The sequence below is a fragment of the Pygocentrus nattereri genome, chromosome 2 (genome assembly GCF_015220715.1).
Source record: "Pygocentrus nattereri isolate fPygNat1 chromosome 2, fPygNat1.pri, whole genome shotgun sequence".
In the NCBI taxonomy this organism is placed as follows: Eukaryota; Metazoa; Chordata; class Actinopteri; order Characiformes; family Serrasalmidae; genus Pygocentrus; species Pygocentrus nattereri.
The window spans coordinates 38,597,379-38,614,210 of record NC_051212.1 but is presented as its reverse complement, the minus strand read 5'-3'; the positions used below and the strand labels follow the sequence as shown (position 1 = coordinate 38,614,210).

Genomic DNA, 16,832 nt, shown 5'->3' with positions numbered 1-16,832 from the left:
CACTCGTGGTAGCATGAGACGGACTCTACAACCCACACAAGTGGCTCAGGTAGTGCAGCTCATCCAGGATGGCACATCAATGCGAGCAGTGGCAAGAAGGTATGTTGTGTCTGTCAGCGTAGTGTCCAGAGGCTGGAGGCACTACCAGGAGACAGGCCAGTACACCAGACGTGGAGGAGGCCGTAGAAGGGAAACAACCCAGCAGCAGGACCGCTACCTCCACCTTTGTGCAAGGAGGAACAGGAGGAGCACTGCCAGAGCCCTGCAAAATGACCTCCAGCAGGCCACAAATGTGCATGTGTCTGCACAAAGGATGGTATGAGGGCCCGACGTCCACAGATGGGGGTTGTGCTCACAGCCCAACACCGTGCAGGACGCTTGGCATTTGCCAGAGAACACCAGGATTAGCAAATTCGCCACTGGCGTCCTGTGCTCTTCACAGATGAAAGCAGGTTGACTGAGCACGTGACAGACGTGACAGAGTCTGGAGAGCGATCTGCTGCCTGCAACATCCTTCAGCATGACCGGTTTTGGCAGTGGGTCAGTAATGGTGTGGGGTGGCATTTCTTTGGAGGGCCGCACAGCCAGAGGTAGCCTGACTGCCATTAGGTACCGAGATGAGATCCTCAGACCCCTTGTGAGACCATATGCTGGTGCGGTTGGCCCTGGGTTCCTCCTAATGCAGGACAATGCTAGACCTCATGTGGCTAGAGTGTGTCAGCAGTTCCTGCAAGAAGAAGGCATTGAAGCTATGGACTGGCCCGCCCGTTCCCCAGACCTGAATCCGATTGAGCACATCTGGGACATCATGTCTCGTTCCATCCACCAATGCCACGTTGCACCACAGACTGTCCAGGAGTTGGCGGATGCTTTAGTCCAGGTCTAGGAGGAGATCCCTCAGGAGACCATCCGCCACCTCATCAGGAGTATGCCCAGGCGTTGTAGGGAGGTCATACAGGCACGTGGAGGACACACACAATACTGAGCCTCATTTTGACTTGTTTTAAGGACAAAGTTGGATCAGCCTATAGTGTGTTTTTCCACTTTAATTTTGTGTGTGACTCCAAATCCAGGCCTCCATTGGTTAATAAATTTGATTTTCATTGATTATTTTTGTGTGATTTTGTTGTCAGCACATTTCACTTTGTACAGAACAAAGTATTCAATGAGAATATTTCATTCATTCAGATCTAGGATCAGATCTGTGTTATTTGAGCGTTCCCTGTATTTTTTTTAGCAGTATATATATATATATATATATATATATATATATATGTATGTATGTATTTTCTTTTTTTTTTTTTTTGTAAGCAAGAGATGAGAAATGCAATCCAGGCAAGAGAGAATTCAGCTGGACAGAGGTGCACAAGTCTGACATTGGTCATTTGGTGCTGGTTATTCCAGCCTAGCTGCTGCCCCACACGTGACCCAAAGACAGTAAGAGAAATGTGGCCACGGGACAGTTCTGATGTAGGCATGTAGAAGAAGGCAATCAGCACCACACACACACACACACACACACACACACACACACACACACACAAAACTAGGAGCTCTGACCCCAATTACCCATGCAGAGGATGCCCCCACCCTTGCAGGAGGGAAATTGTTTTGCGGCTGCATGCTTGTCGAGGAATATGGATGAGGACAAGGAGATGAGGGAATTAGAGGGGCTGGCCTTTTCACACGAGGCAGGTTATTCAAATTTGTCTGCAGCCTAGGGCAGCCTGCTAGACCACTGAAGCCTTCTCCCTAGCTTTCTCTCTCTCCCTCTCTGGAGAGGTAAGACTTACCACCTCAGTCCCAATCAAAACCTACTTTACTTAGTGCCTTCCTTTCTGCATGTCTGCAGTTCAGGGCTGACAGGATTGACTTGAGGACTGCAGAATTAAGTCTACAATTCAGTGGCAAACTGAAATTAATTATACAGATTTGGAAATGGGAGATGCATAAATGACATGTAAAATGACAACTGCAAAGAACTAGTTTAATTTTCTTTTAACTCTTTTCCTGTAAAAGGCTCATGAGTCCACACTTGAACCCACTTACATATATATATAGCTACGAGAAACAAACATTATGACAAATAACTGAAATAATAAACCTAAACTTAAAGGGTTAAACTGTCCCTCCTGTCTCTCTCACTCCAGATGGAATCTCCTTCAGTCCGCCTCTGTTACTTCACACAATCAGAACCTCACCATGACTAATAACTGCTCTGCTATGGCTATCAGCATACTGTGCAAGCTGGAGAACGAAGTGGGAACATTAGCATTCGCAGGCCGTCCAGGGAGTCTGGCCCAGACGAGACTCAGTTGCCTGGGATCAATACCCCGAGCCCCTCCCTGTGATCGAGGCTTGCTCCAGAGAGATGAGCCCACTAAATGCATCATTTATGACCCGCCAGTGCCTACATAAACTCATCTCACTCCAATATGCTGGCTACCTCTAGGCCTCTAGAGGGCAGGGGCATGAGTGTGTGTGAGGGTGTGTGTCCAGTGTCTGTGTATACCTAAGGCCAAACTCACTTCTCGATCTCACTGTTTTTGCAGGTCCTAGGTGCGGTGGACGTTGAGGCTTCCTGCTTGCTGCTCTCGCCATTGCTGGTGGACGGCATTTCTGCAGATACACCCATATTATGTCACAAAGAGGAAAAAAGTTTACATCTTGGCCTGCACACAATACTATCAATCAACTAATCTAATGAAGTGACAGATTTTTGAATAAGAAACGTGTTCTTCAATTAAGTTTCATTAAAGCACATATAAAAAGAAAAACAATCTGATATATTCACAGAACACCACAATAAGACATAATTAAATTAATGCACAATTTGGCATTTGGTAGTGTTCTTTGAAGTACGGCTCATAATAAACTATGACTGTTAGAAACTTGTGGAAAACCTGCAGACCACAGTGAAACTCACCATCGCTAGCCCACTTAGAGAATTCCGGTGTTATCCTGTTGGACGGCATGCCACCACTGTTGACCAAAAAAAAAGGACAAAGACACAACACACATTCAACATGTAACCGTGGTGCCATTTTCTAAATAGATGGTTTCTTACTGTTATTAACATACCCATAATAAAAGAAACAGGAACGTATACAGAGGCCACTCACTTCAGGACAGCTCCACGTAGTGCCTCACGTTCTTTGGTCTCCCCTTGGTCTTCCCCAGAACAGGGGATGATATCTGCTTCAGTATATCTGCAAACGCTGGGTTAAGGAACTCAACACTTCATTTTAGATACAGATTTGCCACAAAACATAACGGCGGACCAAAGCAGTGAAAACCCGGTAGTTGTGTATGGTCAGGATACTGCGCTTTGCCGTATTCTAGTGTGTCGTCGCCATCCACGTCCAGGTCAGCATCACTGTCATGGCTTTCTTTCGTGCTGCACATGGCAAAGCCCGTTCCTATTGCACAAAGCAAGAAAGAGAGGCTTTTAATGAAATCCCTATTCTAGGTAAAAATATTCAAAAGCTTTTCTCCTTTCTCCCCTCCACAGATTTGTTCAGTAACCCTCTCCCATCTACTGTGCTAATGATAAATCATAGATCTAATAACATCAATATGACATCCCACTTCATCAAGCACTACACGTGCCCCATACACAGAAAGAAAGAAGACAAAGTGAAAAGAACAAACAAATATATACCGATTCATATTTTATGAAGAACATATATGGATCTATACTTAATGCGTAAACATTAAAGCCCTGCTTTTCAGCATCTAAACTGCAATGACTCATTGTCTTGCCTCAATTTGCTCCACCCCCACCCACTTTGCAGAGGCCAAAGCAACATTAATTAGCTGACCCAGCAGTTTGATTGAAGCGGACATGGCTGTGGCTCCACATTCTAGGCCAAGTGCAGGTATCACAGGCAGGCTAAACAGGACTAGTCTAAGGCCTGTCAGACAGTGGGGTGTAGAAGCTGACTGGCATCTCTATAAACCCAGTGATGAGCGCACAGACAAACTCCAGCCTGCGGGTGACTGCTGCTTTCAGTTCTAGTTAGGGCAGGAACGCAAGCAGAGCAGCCTGACTTCTTTTGCAGTGGGTGGGGGGTATGGGGTACAGATACTGCTGATTGAGTAGTGTTGGGCGGTGTGTGTGCAGAGACAGGGTGAGTGAAAAGAGGAATGAGAAATCGGACTGCTGCCTCCTCTCATCCAACTGACTGATGCTGGAGTGGAGGGCTGCTGCATGGTCTTCAGCTGTAGGAAGAATGAAAGGCTTCAGCAGTTGGAGTAAAATTGAGGAAGACCAGAAGAAGGACAAGCTCTCCCCAGGCTTCTCCCTGCCTCCCTTATCCTCCAGGATAAAATGTGTCACAAACACTCACCCATCCGCACCAGATTTTTTTTCTATTTAATAAAACAACACGCCGATGGTTTTTAGTGATCAAATAAAAGGAAGCTTTTAAGTTTTATTTGGTCCCTGTGGCTGCACAGGCACATGTGAACAATGCCTCAGACGCATAAATCTGGTCTCCTCGTTCAGAAAACTCCACTTGCATGAGATTCGCTAGCTGCGAGGAATAGGGACACACTGCAATTTTAGCCACAGAGAAAGTAAAAACTAAGAAATACTTTCACAGAACATATCACACTACTCTCTTTTTTATAAGAAGATGCACATGTTGTAAATGCTTCCTAATGTACATTCTGACTGAAATAACTTGAAATCAGAGATTTAAAAAGACACTGGTTCTTTCATTGTTCAATCTAGGAAAGCCCTGTAAAATTCAACTGAAAGACTGATTTTCAGTAAGCGTTTGTGTTCTCCATTACTATTCAGTATTTCAATAAAGCTTCACAATATTCTCAAATTATTCAAAAAGGCAGAGAAATAAAGTTTGTGCAGAGGTAAAAAAGATTCAGCTTTGGCTTGTCCTAAACTGTCCTAAAAGTAGGTTTGAAAAAGAACAAGAATTTTTATTTCCATGCAGTACTAATGACAATCCATCAGCATAGAAAACCAAAACTACTTTCTCTAACTGATTCAGCCAGCTCCACAGCAAGCAAACCCACAGCCAACTTTAAGCTAACCATCCATATAAAGAAGTGATAACCAGCCAACGACGCTGAATCTTTTGTTAATTTACTGTGGAGATGTGGGGACAAGCACCAGAGGAAAGAGAAAAAAAAATCCAAATAAAATGATTGTCCTGACCACTAATGGCACCCAGGACTGGGAATGATGTGGCAGGCCACACAGCCACCCAAAAAAAAAAAAAAATCACTGTTAATCCAATCAATTGATCAAGCTATGGATTCTGTGGGTAGTTACTAATGCACGACTAGAGCCAGGAAGGTAGTGCTGGAGCATTGATCTACTGATCATTGCCAGCAGAGAAACACTCTGCTTTAGAGTGGAATCTGGTTTGTTACAACTAGAGCAATGTAATATGCTTGATTAGTGATGAAGCACTGATGTGCTTACATTAGCTTTATCCTGTGCACAGAATAGCAAGTAAAAGGGACAACTAGACAGATAGATGCAAATACACACAAGCACACATATACAAGCCTTCTATAGCCCCATGTGAACAGTGCAGGGCTGTATACCTGAGAGGTGCTGTGGGGGGACAGGCGAGGCTGTTAAGCGTTCCTGGCAGGCAATCTAATCTGTGCTGAAAAGGTCAGTGCCGCTCTAACTGCCTTTCAGCCGTATTATGCACGCTGCTGCACGGCCTCTCTCCGCCTGCTCCCCTCCGCTGGGACGGGGCCTTCCTCCTCCCCCACACCGTTAACACACACCCGGTCAACATAAGCATCCCATGCAGACACACACACACACACACACACACACACGTGTATCCAGTACTGGTTAAGCAAACACAGACCGCTACTGTCAGAAAAGCATGTCAATTAAGGTTTAGGGGGAAAAAGCAACAGAAGCAAGTTGTGTTCAATGAGGTTTGTGTGATAAAAAGATAAAAATAACAATCAAATCAAAACATTGCAACTCGTAGTTTTTTTTTTTTAGAACAATAACGCACAATTAATCAGAAGCCAAGGCTTGAATTCTGAACTGCTTTGTTGGTACACATCTTTACAAGATCCACAAGACAAGGAGGGAGAAGTCTAGCCATCCACTTGCTACAACAAACACTAGTACAGTTCGTGATCTATTTTCAGCAGTGAAATGATGGAAAGCACAAAAAAGTATAGTGTAGAATGTGTTTTCCACCATCAGAAAGAGCTAACTACAAGTTAATGTCGAAAATCAAATAATACGTGAAAGATTTTCGCAACACTGTCCACATAAGGACCAACATCAAGGGCTCTGCTGCACAAATGATGTGTTCATACAATCACTTACAAGATTACATGCTAACCTCGACATGCATATTACACGCTCTTTCTCTACTGTAGCGCATCTCAAGTTTATATTACATGCTAATCTACATATGTAGGGGCTGACACGCCATTCTAATCTACATATGTCACTGTAAAAAAGTGTGACCGAAGTGGAGCAATGTGAGTGCACAAAAAGATACAAGACATAAATAACAACATACATTTGGGCTCTCCACCTTGTTGCCATGACACTTATCGTATCTTCACAGTATGTTGCACAGGTCAAAGTTCCCCCAATCAGGATGGCATTTAGCATGTTCCACTCAAAGAAGTGAGGAGGAAAGAGTACAGATACCTTCTATAAAGAAATTATTTACAAAGCTTCAGCATCCCTTGTGCTCAGCACCAAATCTCCATCTCCCTCGATCTATCCCTCCGTCCTCTGTAGCCGCCATGCCTATCTGTACATCAGGCTCACAGCTCTCCTAAGCCTGGGACACAGGAGGGCCAGCGCTTCTGCACCAAAAAAAACTGATCCTCTTCGATTTCTCTTCTCTCATGATCTTTTTGCTCAGTTGAAAGCGTTTCCACTCAGCTTTCTTCCTGGCCCTCAGAGAGAGAGAGAGAGAGATTGAGCGAGAGAGAGACAGAAGGAAGGGGAGAGCGAGAGCGAGAGAGAGAGACTGGTGCTGGAGCTTCAGAGTCGATAGGTGTCTTATCCGACTGAAAGGCTCTCTTCAACTCCCCTATCTGCGTTCTCTCCGTCCTCTCCTGGGGACTGGAGGGATTCCACTACGAGGGTCCATCGGCCACTCGAGGACTTCAGCCAAGGGCTTTCAAGGCAAATCCACCTTTCTGAGCGCCCTGGGGGGTGTAGGATGGGGCTTTCAAGTGTTTTGCAGGCCAGTGAGCTACCTCTGCATGGCAACGGCTCTATCACTGTCACTTCACAGGGTTGTCAGAGGGCACCTCTTGGCTACAGATGAAAGGACAAATATCTCCTGCTCAGACAGAGCGCTGGTCACATTCTCAATTGATCCAGCCACACCAGTTGTTTAGCCAGGTCTTAGAGAAGGCAGTAAGCTGTTTTTCACCCTCTCCACATATGTGGCTTTATTATTCCGTTCTCCCCCCCCCCCCCCAACCCCCCCCACCCCCGACTCACGATCGAAACACATTGCCTCTCTTAAAAGTGCTAAAGTTTACTAAAGAACATTGAGGAGGAGAAGCTCTTCGCCAACTGTATCCATTTGAGGATGCAGCAGTGCTGGGGGACAAGCTGCAAATATATTACCAATAACCAAAGAAAAAAATCTGCATTCTGAAGCTGATCAATTCCTTTAACAATGTTACATCAGAGAGTGAACATGACGTTGGCTTCTGCCCTGCTTAAGAGCAAAGCCTTTCACATGGGAGAAGGACTAGCAAGTGAGAAACTCATCAGAATGGTGAATTATTTATAAACAAAACCGCATTCCTCTGAAACATTCAGAAAGTAGGCCTTTGCCAGCGCATTGCAATGTGTGGCTCCTTGTCTCAGGAGAAAAGAGGTAGGCTGTACGCTAAAATTACATGGCTAGATACGGAAGAACCAAAGGTCAAAAGTCCATTTCTTTCCCCCACAGCTCTGTGTGCTGAACCAGGCAGGTCAACTCCACAGCCAAATGTATTTTCCTTCCCTTGCTTACAGGGTTGAACACAGCCTGCTGGAGTTGACCCCTGTCTGGACAATGGCCACTAATGATACATTCACAAAAGGCATGTACACACTTCAAAAAGTACACTTAAGGCTACAATCATCTGTCAAAGAACATGAATGTATATTTTCAGAGAGGATTTTGTAGGGCAAACATTATTGGCAGGGCACTTAGCCATCTCAGTGGAAAACAGCTTACCTCTGAAGCCTCCCTCCAGCAGAGAGGTGGCTCGCACCCTCTTCTGGCCACACCACTCATATTCCTCAAAGCGGGTGCCATTCTCCCCTTCCACATCTGCCTGGTCCTCCTCTATGCCTCCTTCTCTCTGAGAGAACAGAGGCAGTGAGAAAATGCACTCAGTGTGCTTCTCTATTAATGTTTTCCTACAGTTTTTCGTAGAACAAGTTAACTAATACGGAAATGCATTAAAAAATTGCACCGGAAACCATTTTTGAATTAATGTTCCCTAGACAAATCCTCAATTTCAGTAACTATCAGGTCTGAGCTGATAGCTGGCAAATTGCATGCAAAGTTACATAAAAAGCACCCAACCACCAAGAGTGCATTAGTATTACTACAGCTACTGGATTAGAGAGGAAGAGACAGGTAAGTGATGCATCCTGAACTACTGAGAGAAGTGATCCACGGCATTTCACTTCTTCACTGATGTAAAAAACTGCATATTAAAAATAAGATAATTTCTTCAGAAAAGTTCAGGAAGTCAACCTCGCCATATCATGTAGAAACTATTCTATGTATGTAAGAAGTATAGAAAGTGGGAAGTTCCTTTTAGGAAAGTGTGACCACCATACCGCTTTCCCTGGACACTGATTTTGGATGTCAACAACAGAGCATGACCTGTGTATTAGTCATCCACTGTCAGTGGAATGTGAGTGTATGTGTGAGGGTTTTTACGACGTCCAGAGAAAGAAGCAGGTGGGGAGGAGACAGCGTAAACACTAGAGAAGTTTCGGAGGCCTTTGGGCCTGGTTTCATGAGGCTACCTTCAACAGACACTCTTCCACATGCCTATTCATTTCCTCCCCAGTCCCTTCCAGCGGTGCGCTGCACAGTGGACATACCTGCCCATCCTCCGGCTTCCGTCGCTTCATCTTGCCAATCCGGGCTGCAGAGGAGAGGAAGAGGAGAGGTGGCAGGGAAAAAGATAGAGAGATGGGGAAAGAGAGATAGAGGGAGACAGAGACATGTACCGATCAAAAAATAGCAATAACAACCATTTGTATTTATATTATTTCCTTTAACTAGACCACAGCTATTTATGCTGATGAATTGCTGGGTCTTATCATATTAACATCTGATGAGAGTAACCAAGTTAATGAGATCATCAACACCGCCAGTAGTAAACGTGCATTGTCAGAGTAAAGACGCATCATGTTGTGACATGGAACATGTTGTCTGACATTTTAGCGCCCATCAGTCACACTAAAAAAAATTAACCGTAATGTGCTATATCAGGTTGTGGTTGAAGCAAACAACTACAGACAAGAGTCACTGACCATGCATGTCTGCTGAACAGCATGGCCAAATGTGGGTGTGTATGAGCAGCCACAGTGAAAAAACAAAAAAGAGCTCCAAGATTTAATCAGAAAGCTCACTCATCTGGTCACCTAACAGTACATCTAACAGTATAGTACAGTACAGTAGAGAACAACACTGATCATCATATACCACAGGGCAATAAAGGAAAAGCTCTGCCTAAAGCTTTTGTGGTCAAAAGTCAATCCCTAACACTCTTGCGTTTCCTCTCCCCACGTGCATAATTAGAAATTTAACGCAGCAGAACAGGGCCTATTGCGCCGTAAGTCTCTGTCGCTTTTTCTTAACTGCAAATGGTGCACAGGGACATTAATTTTTAGGGGGCTACGATTGCCAAGAAAGGCCAAGGGGGACTTTGGTGGAGGAGGGAGGACGTGCGATAACTTCAGGGGAAGCGAGAAAGACAGACTGGCAGAGAGAGAGAGAGAGAGCAGAGAGATATGGGGGATATGGGCCCCGTCCCATAATCTCACAGCGAATGGTAATGGAGGGGGCCGTTGGGCGTCATTAAATGGGAAGAGAAAGAGGCAGATTAATTAGAGAGGGCAGGAGTTTTTCCAACCAGCGTCTCAGATGAGAGGTGAAATACGTGGAGAGGGGCCGTGGGTTTAAACAAAGACAACTCCATTAGCCTTGGCTGCGCTGGCTGATGGGTGGGGGGAGTAGGGGCTGGGGGCAATCTTACCGTAGTGAAGGCAGCACGGAGCTAGGGGCACACCGCGGGGCACTGGGGTGGGGGAGCTTTTGATGCTTTCCTTGCCGTAGCGCCTGCACCAGCAGAGGTCATCGACTGTTGACATATCAAGAAGCGAAGGGTTAAAGAGATCCTCTGCTTGGGCAGGCGCTACAGACAAGGGGACTGCAGAAATGCACATGACTTAGCTTCACCTGTACCTTCTGCTCTGATATAAGCTATGTAAGAAGATACATGTATTTCATGCAATTCATTCCCTATTATCAATAGCACAGGCCATATTTTGGCCATTTAAAAACTGGAGCCAGTTCTCTGAACTTAGGATTGGATCTGTTAATACAGGCTTATAATGCTGCAACTAATAATTACATCTGTAATCCGATTACACTACTTCTGTCATTTCCTCTCCTTTTGCCACTGTCATCATTCAAAGTGGCGTCTGTTCAACGAGCAATTTCTTGTTTTATAATGAAACAATAGAAGGCCATAACAACTTCCTGCAGTGTATTTATTGCAATTGTTGAAATGTCTATGTACAATATGAACAGTGCAAAGCAATAACAATCCATGTTGAGTTGTTGACTGATGTCATAGATTTTGCTCACTCGTTGAAACCCTAGAACAGCAATAGCTAAGCCTCTTACATCTGGAAAACTACAACACTTCAAAGCAATTCCCATCCGAACTTGAGTCTCGGGTTCAAGCACCCCATGCTTCCATTCAAAAGACCCATAACATTAACCCAACTCTTCTTTTCACAGTTCAAAAAGCTTTGGTGATATGGTAAGCTTCAGGCAAGATCATTCTATGTGGCTGTGACAAGGGTTTGGCTGATACACTCTGAAAGGTGTGAAGAGCCCGGCTTCATTCCAGATCCTGACAAAGGCCCAACCAGATCGTCAGAGTGTCCTTGTGCACACAGGACCCCCAGCATCGTCAATCAGTCCATCATGACTATCACACCTGTCATGCCCCCAAAGCCCGGACAGATCAACTTGACTGGCGTCAAGGGCAAGCTTCAGCATATTCTAACAAACCTCACTCATTCTATCACGCCTAAAGATCTGGGGTACCAGATACCATCACAAAACACTGATCAGAAAAAGAGACAATGGTATTATGTAATTTTGCAGTTGGTTTACAATGTAATGCTGTGTCCCTCATGATCACAATATAATACAGATATGATGATCACCGAACATGGAAGTCACCAACTATTGGTCCAAGACTCCCTAAAGTTAATAACTGGACCTCAGATACAGCTGTCTGTACTAATAGAAAATATCATATAAACACAAATCAGTATATTTCTTTTTTTTTTCTTCTGTAACTTAGACTGTATTAATTTATTTCTGTCTCATTTGTGTTTGTTTCCCAAGCAAAGCTAAGAAATTCCAATTACAGAAGTTATTACTTTATTATAATACAGAAGTCCTTTTTATAACCAAGTGTATCAGATAAGAATAAAGCCAATTTGAACTCAAACGAACCTCCTCGGCATATTAAACTGGTGTGTTTAGGCGTAATGTAGCTGGGCTCAGTTTGGTTAAAACCTGAAACAGGTCATTTCTCCCTTTCACCAGTAACAAAAACATTACGTACCATTCAGTCGCGTTTGCCTGTTTGCCCGCACCCGTAAAAACGTCTGCAGGGGGAAAGAAAAAGAAGACACAAAACTTGTGAGTCAGTTTGCAAAGTTCACGCTGCGTGTGTTCGGCGGTTCTCTGTGAGGCGCACATCACTGGATTGAAGCGGATTGTGCACCATATTTAATAAGAGCGTGGACCTACTTCTCTTTTGCCATTTGCTTGCACCTCCTCTTCCATTTCTACTCGTGTCGCGAAAACATAGTAAAAGTCCAAAAACGCATGTCGTTAATGGATTACGAGATGTTTATCATTCTTCTCGTGCTCATAAACAGCTGTGTTTCCAGTTTAAGAAGGATGCAGAAAGATTAAAAACATTGGCGTTAGCAAGGGGCTCGTCTCACTGCGCCGACGCCATGTTGATACGGATCACATGACCTGCGCGTCAGAGTTGAACATGAAGTTCCTTCTGCCGCCACTAGGGAGCAGCAGCGTGTAAATGTAGGCTGACTTCTAGAAACGTAGTCAAATAACTAACTATATTTAAATATGATTGTATTTTTATAAATGTGTTTATGCATACATATAAACGATAATGCAAAGGATGATATTATTATTGTTATTATTACAAATATATTTATAAATATAGGAATTAATATGAATTGTAAATATGAATGAAACAAATATACTGATTATTATTATTATTACTATCATTGTGATCATTATTATTATTACATGTTAACTTAAATGTATTTCTATATCTGTATTTAGCTGCAAATATAAATAAAACAAATACAAAATATTAAATATACAGATACACATTGTGCAAATACACAATATAAAGTAGAATAGATTATTATTATTATTATTATTATTATTTACAAATACACTTGCAAATCTAAAAATGGAATGCATTTGTACTTGTAATATAAAAGAAACAAGACTCCAGATTCTCCAATGGACTGTGAAAGGCACCAGATGTACAGATGTAGTGCTTGATTGTGAAGCCTTTTCTAATGAACTGAAATTTAACTGAAATTTGATTAGTTTCACATCACACCTTAATCTTAATAATAATCAGAGATCAGTAGGAAACCAAAACTACACCAATTTCATGATATATTTATACGTATATTTTGTTTGTAAGAATTGGGTCTTTGATTTTATGACAAATATGTTTTTTTCTTTTGTAAATAAAATATCTAAAATATCTTTTCATGTACCCCTTAGGGTACAATTATCCCTAGTTCTGAGCTAACAGGACACTGCCCATTCGGAGCAGAGGACATCGTTCCCTGGCTGGGGGTGAGAAACCCAGTCCCACCCAGTCGTGACTCCGGGGGAGGAGAAAGCAAGAAACAAACATTTCAAGGACATGTTATAGCAGGCAGCATGGTGTGCCTGGGGCCAGTGGAGATTAGCCCCGGGGTTAAACCATGCATGATTACATATCAGAGCAGGGCACACATTACAGCTTGAGTAAATCTTCGGCTGTAGATCGAGGCAGCAGATCTAACTCGCTCTTAATATGGCCAGCAGTCAGATCCATTCAGGGATAAGATGGAGGATATTATGGAGAACGAGGAAAGGCAGCAACACATATATACACAAAAGCACATATATCTAATCTATCCTTAACTTGACATTGCGCTTAATTGTACTTTTATCTCCAAAATCTTTACTTCACGTTAAAGAATTTGTTTGGTATCTTAATATATGTCAACGGGCAGTTGTCATCTTCTATCTCAGCCTGCCACCAGATTTGAATCTCACTTAAATAAAGTGTTTCGTATCTGCATGTTCGTGTCAGAGTTTGTGAAAGAGTTAGCGAATGTGCATCAGCGCTGTGAGTGTGTGTGTGTTCCTTGCCATGCATGTGTGAGGCCCTCTGTCTCACCTGGTATCTGTCAGAATGGTGCGCATCGTCTGAGGAGAGTGGGGAGATGACTGGAGACTCGCCCTCGCGCTTAATGTGCACTGACAACAGAAGAGACTGAGGAACGCGAGAGAAGGAGAGAGAGTGAGGGAGAGGGAGAGAGATGAGCAGTCATCCACAGGATAAACATGTCATCTACAGCCCTGCTCCTGCAGAAAAAAAACTAACAGAACATCTCGACTTTCTCAAGCAGTGAATCACCTGTGTAGCCAAAGCTGACAGCTGAGCCAGATGTCCAGGTCAACTTATTGCAACATGTTCCCCATTCAACATTTCTGATGGATGGACTATTACCGGAAGAGTCTGGGTGCTTTTCCCCTGATTGTTCAAAAATGTGCTTTACAGAATTAACTAATCACTTCACTTCACGAATTTAAATTATGTTATGTGCAAAGTTCCATGAACAAAAAGCAGAACATAAATCTGCACACTGTCTGACACTATGACATGATGTTATCTATAAAAATGGATGTATGTTGTGTTGCTAATTGGTGGCTACAAGGCGCCATTGTTAGCAACATTAGCCTCATAACTCCAGTACAAACTTAAAGAAGCAAACTTCAGAAACATGTCTTACGTGACTGACCACATTTGTGGTAATGGTTTATTGCATTAATAAGTTTAGGTGTGTTTAATAAATATGTGGCTATTTGTAGCCATGACTTTAACAGCAATACATTTATGGCATTTTGGCTCACGCTCTTATCCAGAGCGACTAACAATTTGATAATTTTACACAAGTAGGCGAAGGTAGTGTTAGGAATCTTGCCCAAGGACTCTTATTGGTATAGTGTAGGGTGCTTACCCCGGCAGGGGATTGAACCCTAGTCTAGGGTGTAGAAGGCAGAGGTGTTAACCACTAAACTACACCAACCAATACATCTGATAGGAAGGGAGCACAGGGCTGACTGCAGAAAGCAAAGATTAACTTGAAAGCAAAGCCAAATCCCAGCCGGAAGTATTTTGGGTCCCAAAAAGTACATGATCACCCTAAATTATTTTTACTTCAGAGCTACAGGTGTTACATCGGACTGAACTGTTCACCTATTTTTCCGTATGTAGGTAAAAACCTAATCATTTCATGTGGTGTTAAGGTGTTTAAATGTACGAGGGCTAGGTATAACATAGCCCTACCTAGAAAAATAAAACACTAGCCACCACTGATATCACTACCATATTGCTATGCTACCAACACACAGACATTACACAGACTGTGTGACCCTGAAAAAGACTTTGCACAGGTCTGATCAACACCAGTTATGGAATTAAAACAGGAACGGGCTGAGGGATAAAAGGACATCACATAGATAACATTACAGGACATGCCAATCTATTATCAAGGGCCCTGAGAAACATTACTGGTCAGTCTCATGGAAAACCTAATTGACTTAATTTCTCAGATGACTGCAGAAAGGCAGGAGGGGAAATGCTGCTCTACTTTACTTGGAGTCTTGATCTCCGTCCAGTTTTTTTATGAGCCCGCTATAAAATATTTGTATTTACAATCTGCTCCAATTAATCAAAGTGAGAGGAGGGGTGGCGGCTTTAGCGGGTGACAACTGTAATCTAATATTAATACGTGAAAAATGGCAGGCGCGCTCCACAGGGACAGTAAATTAGACATTATGCATGGCTTCTTATGCTTTTGAATTGCAAGGTCAGGAAACAATTTATTTGTGAACTCAAAGCCTTTGGAGCTTAGGGAATATTGTGTGTGTCACTGCAAGACACACAGAGAGAGAAAGAGGGAAAATTAGTGTGTGTGTGTGTGTGTGTGTGTGTGCACTGTTTACATAGCCATGCAGTGTACTGAGTATGAAAAATGGAACAGTCGTATCGTAATATGAGAATTTCTCACCATTTATAACTACCAGCACAGGAAATTTTCCAAATAATGACATTTAAGTATGACAACGGTTGCAACTGCTTTTATCTTGGTTCTGATTAGAGTTATTCGTTTCAGGTTTGATGGGAAAGTGTACTAAGTGTTGCTGCTGGCCTCTGACCTGCTGGATTAGTACCAGCCTGGGCTGGCATGGTGTCGCTATGGCAATGGCAGCTGGAGAGTCGAGTAAAAGCGAACTGGGCCAAAGCAGGGTTAATCCCCTTTAGAACTGGCATGCCGGGCCTGATTCATCAGCTAGCCTGTACTAGCACCCTCCCCTTCCCTAAACCCTAGCCCCAGTCAGCCTCTTCATTTTCCACACACTGCTGCGGAATACTAAACGCAGGCTGTGGAATGCTCCATCAGGCCCTGACGCTCTACCCCAACCTCCTTTGTCTGCCTCACCAGCGTCACCCAGTTTTCACTAGGCATGGGTCACATTTGCCCAAACAGAACCTGACTATTCATGTTGGGTTTGGCCAGATTTCGCCACTATTTCTTTAATATTTACCTTCAGATTTCTCATGGTCCATCTCTGAATTTTTTGGGGGGTCTCAAAGCAATGTGTCAGACCTTTTTGGTTTCTCATTTCTTGTTTGTGACCCCTTTGATTTTGTTCTACAATTACTGCTGTTTAAGTTGGAATTTTAACTTAATTTTGGATAGCTGATCATCGTACTAATCATTTTGATTTGGGCATTGTGGATACAAGGTAACTTAACAGGTACCACCTTTAGGAACACAGTTTTATTTGGTCTCTGGATGGTTGTGGTTTGGTTCAGACAGAATTTTATCAAGATACAGTTGGATTTGGACAGAATTTTGTTGGGATACAGTTGAGTTCTGATGCTATGGTCAGCTTCTGACACAAATTTTGTTAGCCTTCAGTGTGGTTCTGAAAGAATTTAGTATGTAAAACGTGTCATGGGTTGGATCTGGATTTGTTCCTGTTCTATACTGGGTTTGGGTGTAAAATTTCATGTGTAAACAAAGCTCCAGTTTCCCTATGTCTCAGCTCATAAGTGTTTTCCAGACTGCCATAATGTCATGCATTGATCTTTCAAGCACCATTTATCAAAATCATTGAACTTTTTTAAGTGTTCTTTTTGGATAAGGAATGTCCCCTGATGACATTTGAAGAGAGATATAGCAAAAAGCACAACTCGGT

At 43.2% G+C, this 16,832-nt stretch overlaps 1 protein-coding gene across 8 annotated transcripts in view; it reads right to left on the bottom strand.

The window, feature by feature from the left end:
- Nucleotides 1-16,832, bottom strand: part of rnf220a (ring finger protein 220a) — a 143,560-nt gene that overhangs the window by 13,370 nt on the left and 113,358 nt on the right. For 2 of the 8 annotated variants that reach the window (XM_017702687.2, XM_017702691.2), the window contains exons 5-13: nucleotides 13,741-13,836; nucleotides 11,860-11,902; nucleotides 10,249-10,353; nucleotides 9,011-9,132; nucleotides 8,205-8,331; nucleotides 3,323-3,419; nucleotides 3,123-3,209; nucleotides 2,927-2,982; nucleotides 2,529-2,619 (exon numbers count right to left, since the gene is read on the bottom strand). In XM_017702687.2, the coding sequence (XP_017558176.1) occupies nucleotides 2,529-2,619; nucleotides 2,927-2,982; nucleotides 3,123-3,209; nucleotides 3,323-3,419; nucleotides 8,205-8,331; nucleotides 9,011-9,132; nucleotides 10,249-10,353; nucleotides 11,860-11,902; nucleotides 13,741-13,836 (824 nt within the window). Of the gene's footprint in view, nucleotides 1-2,528; nucleotides 2,620-2,926; nucleotides 2,983-3,122; nucleotides 3,210-3,322; nucleotides 3,420-8,204; nucleotides 8,332-9,010; nucleotides 9,133-10,248; nucleotides 10,354-11,859; nucleotides 11,903-12,047; nucleotides 12,277-13,740; nucleotides 13,837-16,832 lie in introns of those variants that run through there. The other 6 variants (XM_017702690.2, XM_017702693.2, XM_017702692.2 and 3 more) reach the window with 4 other exon arrangements.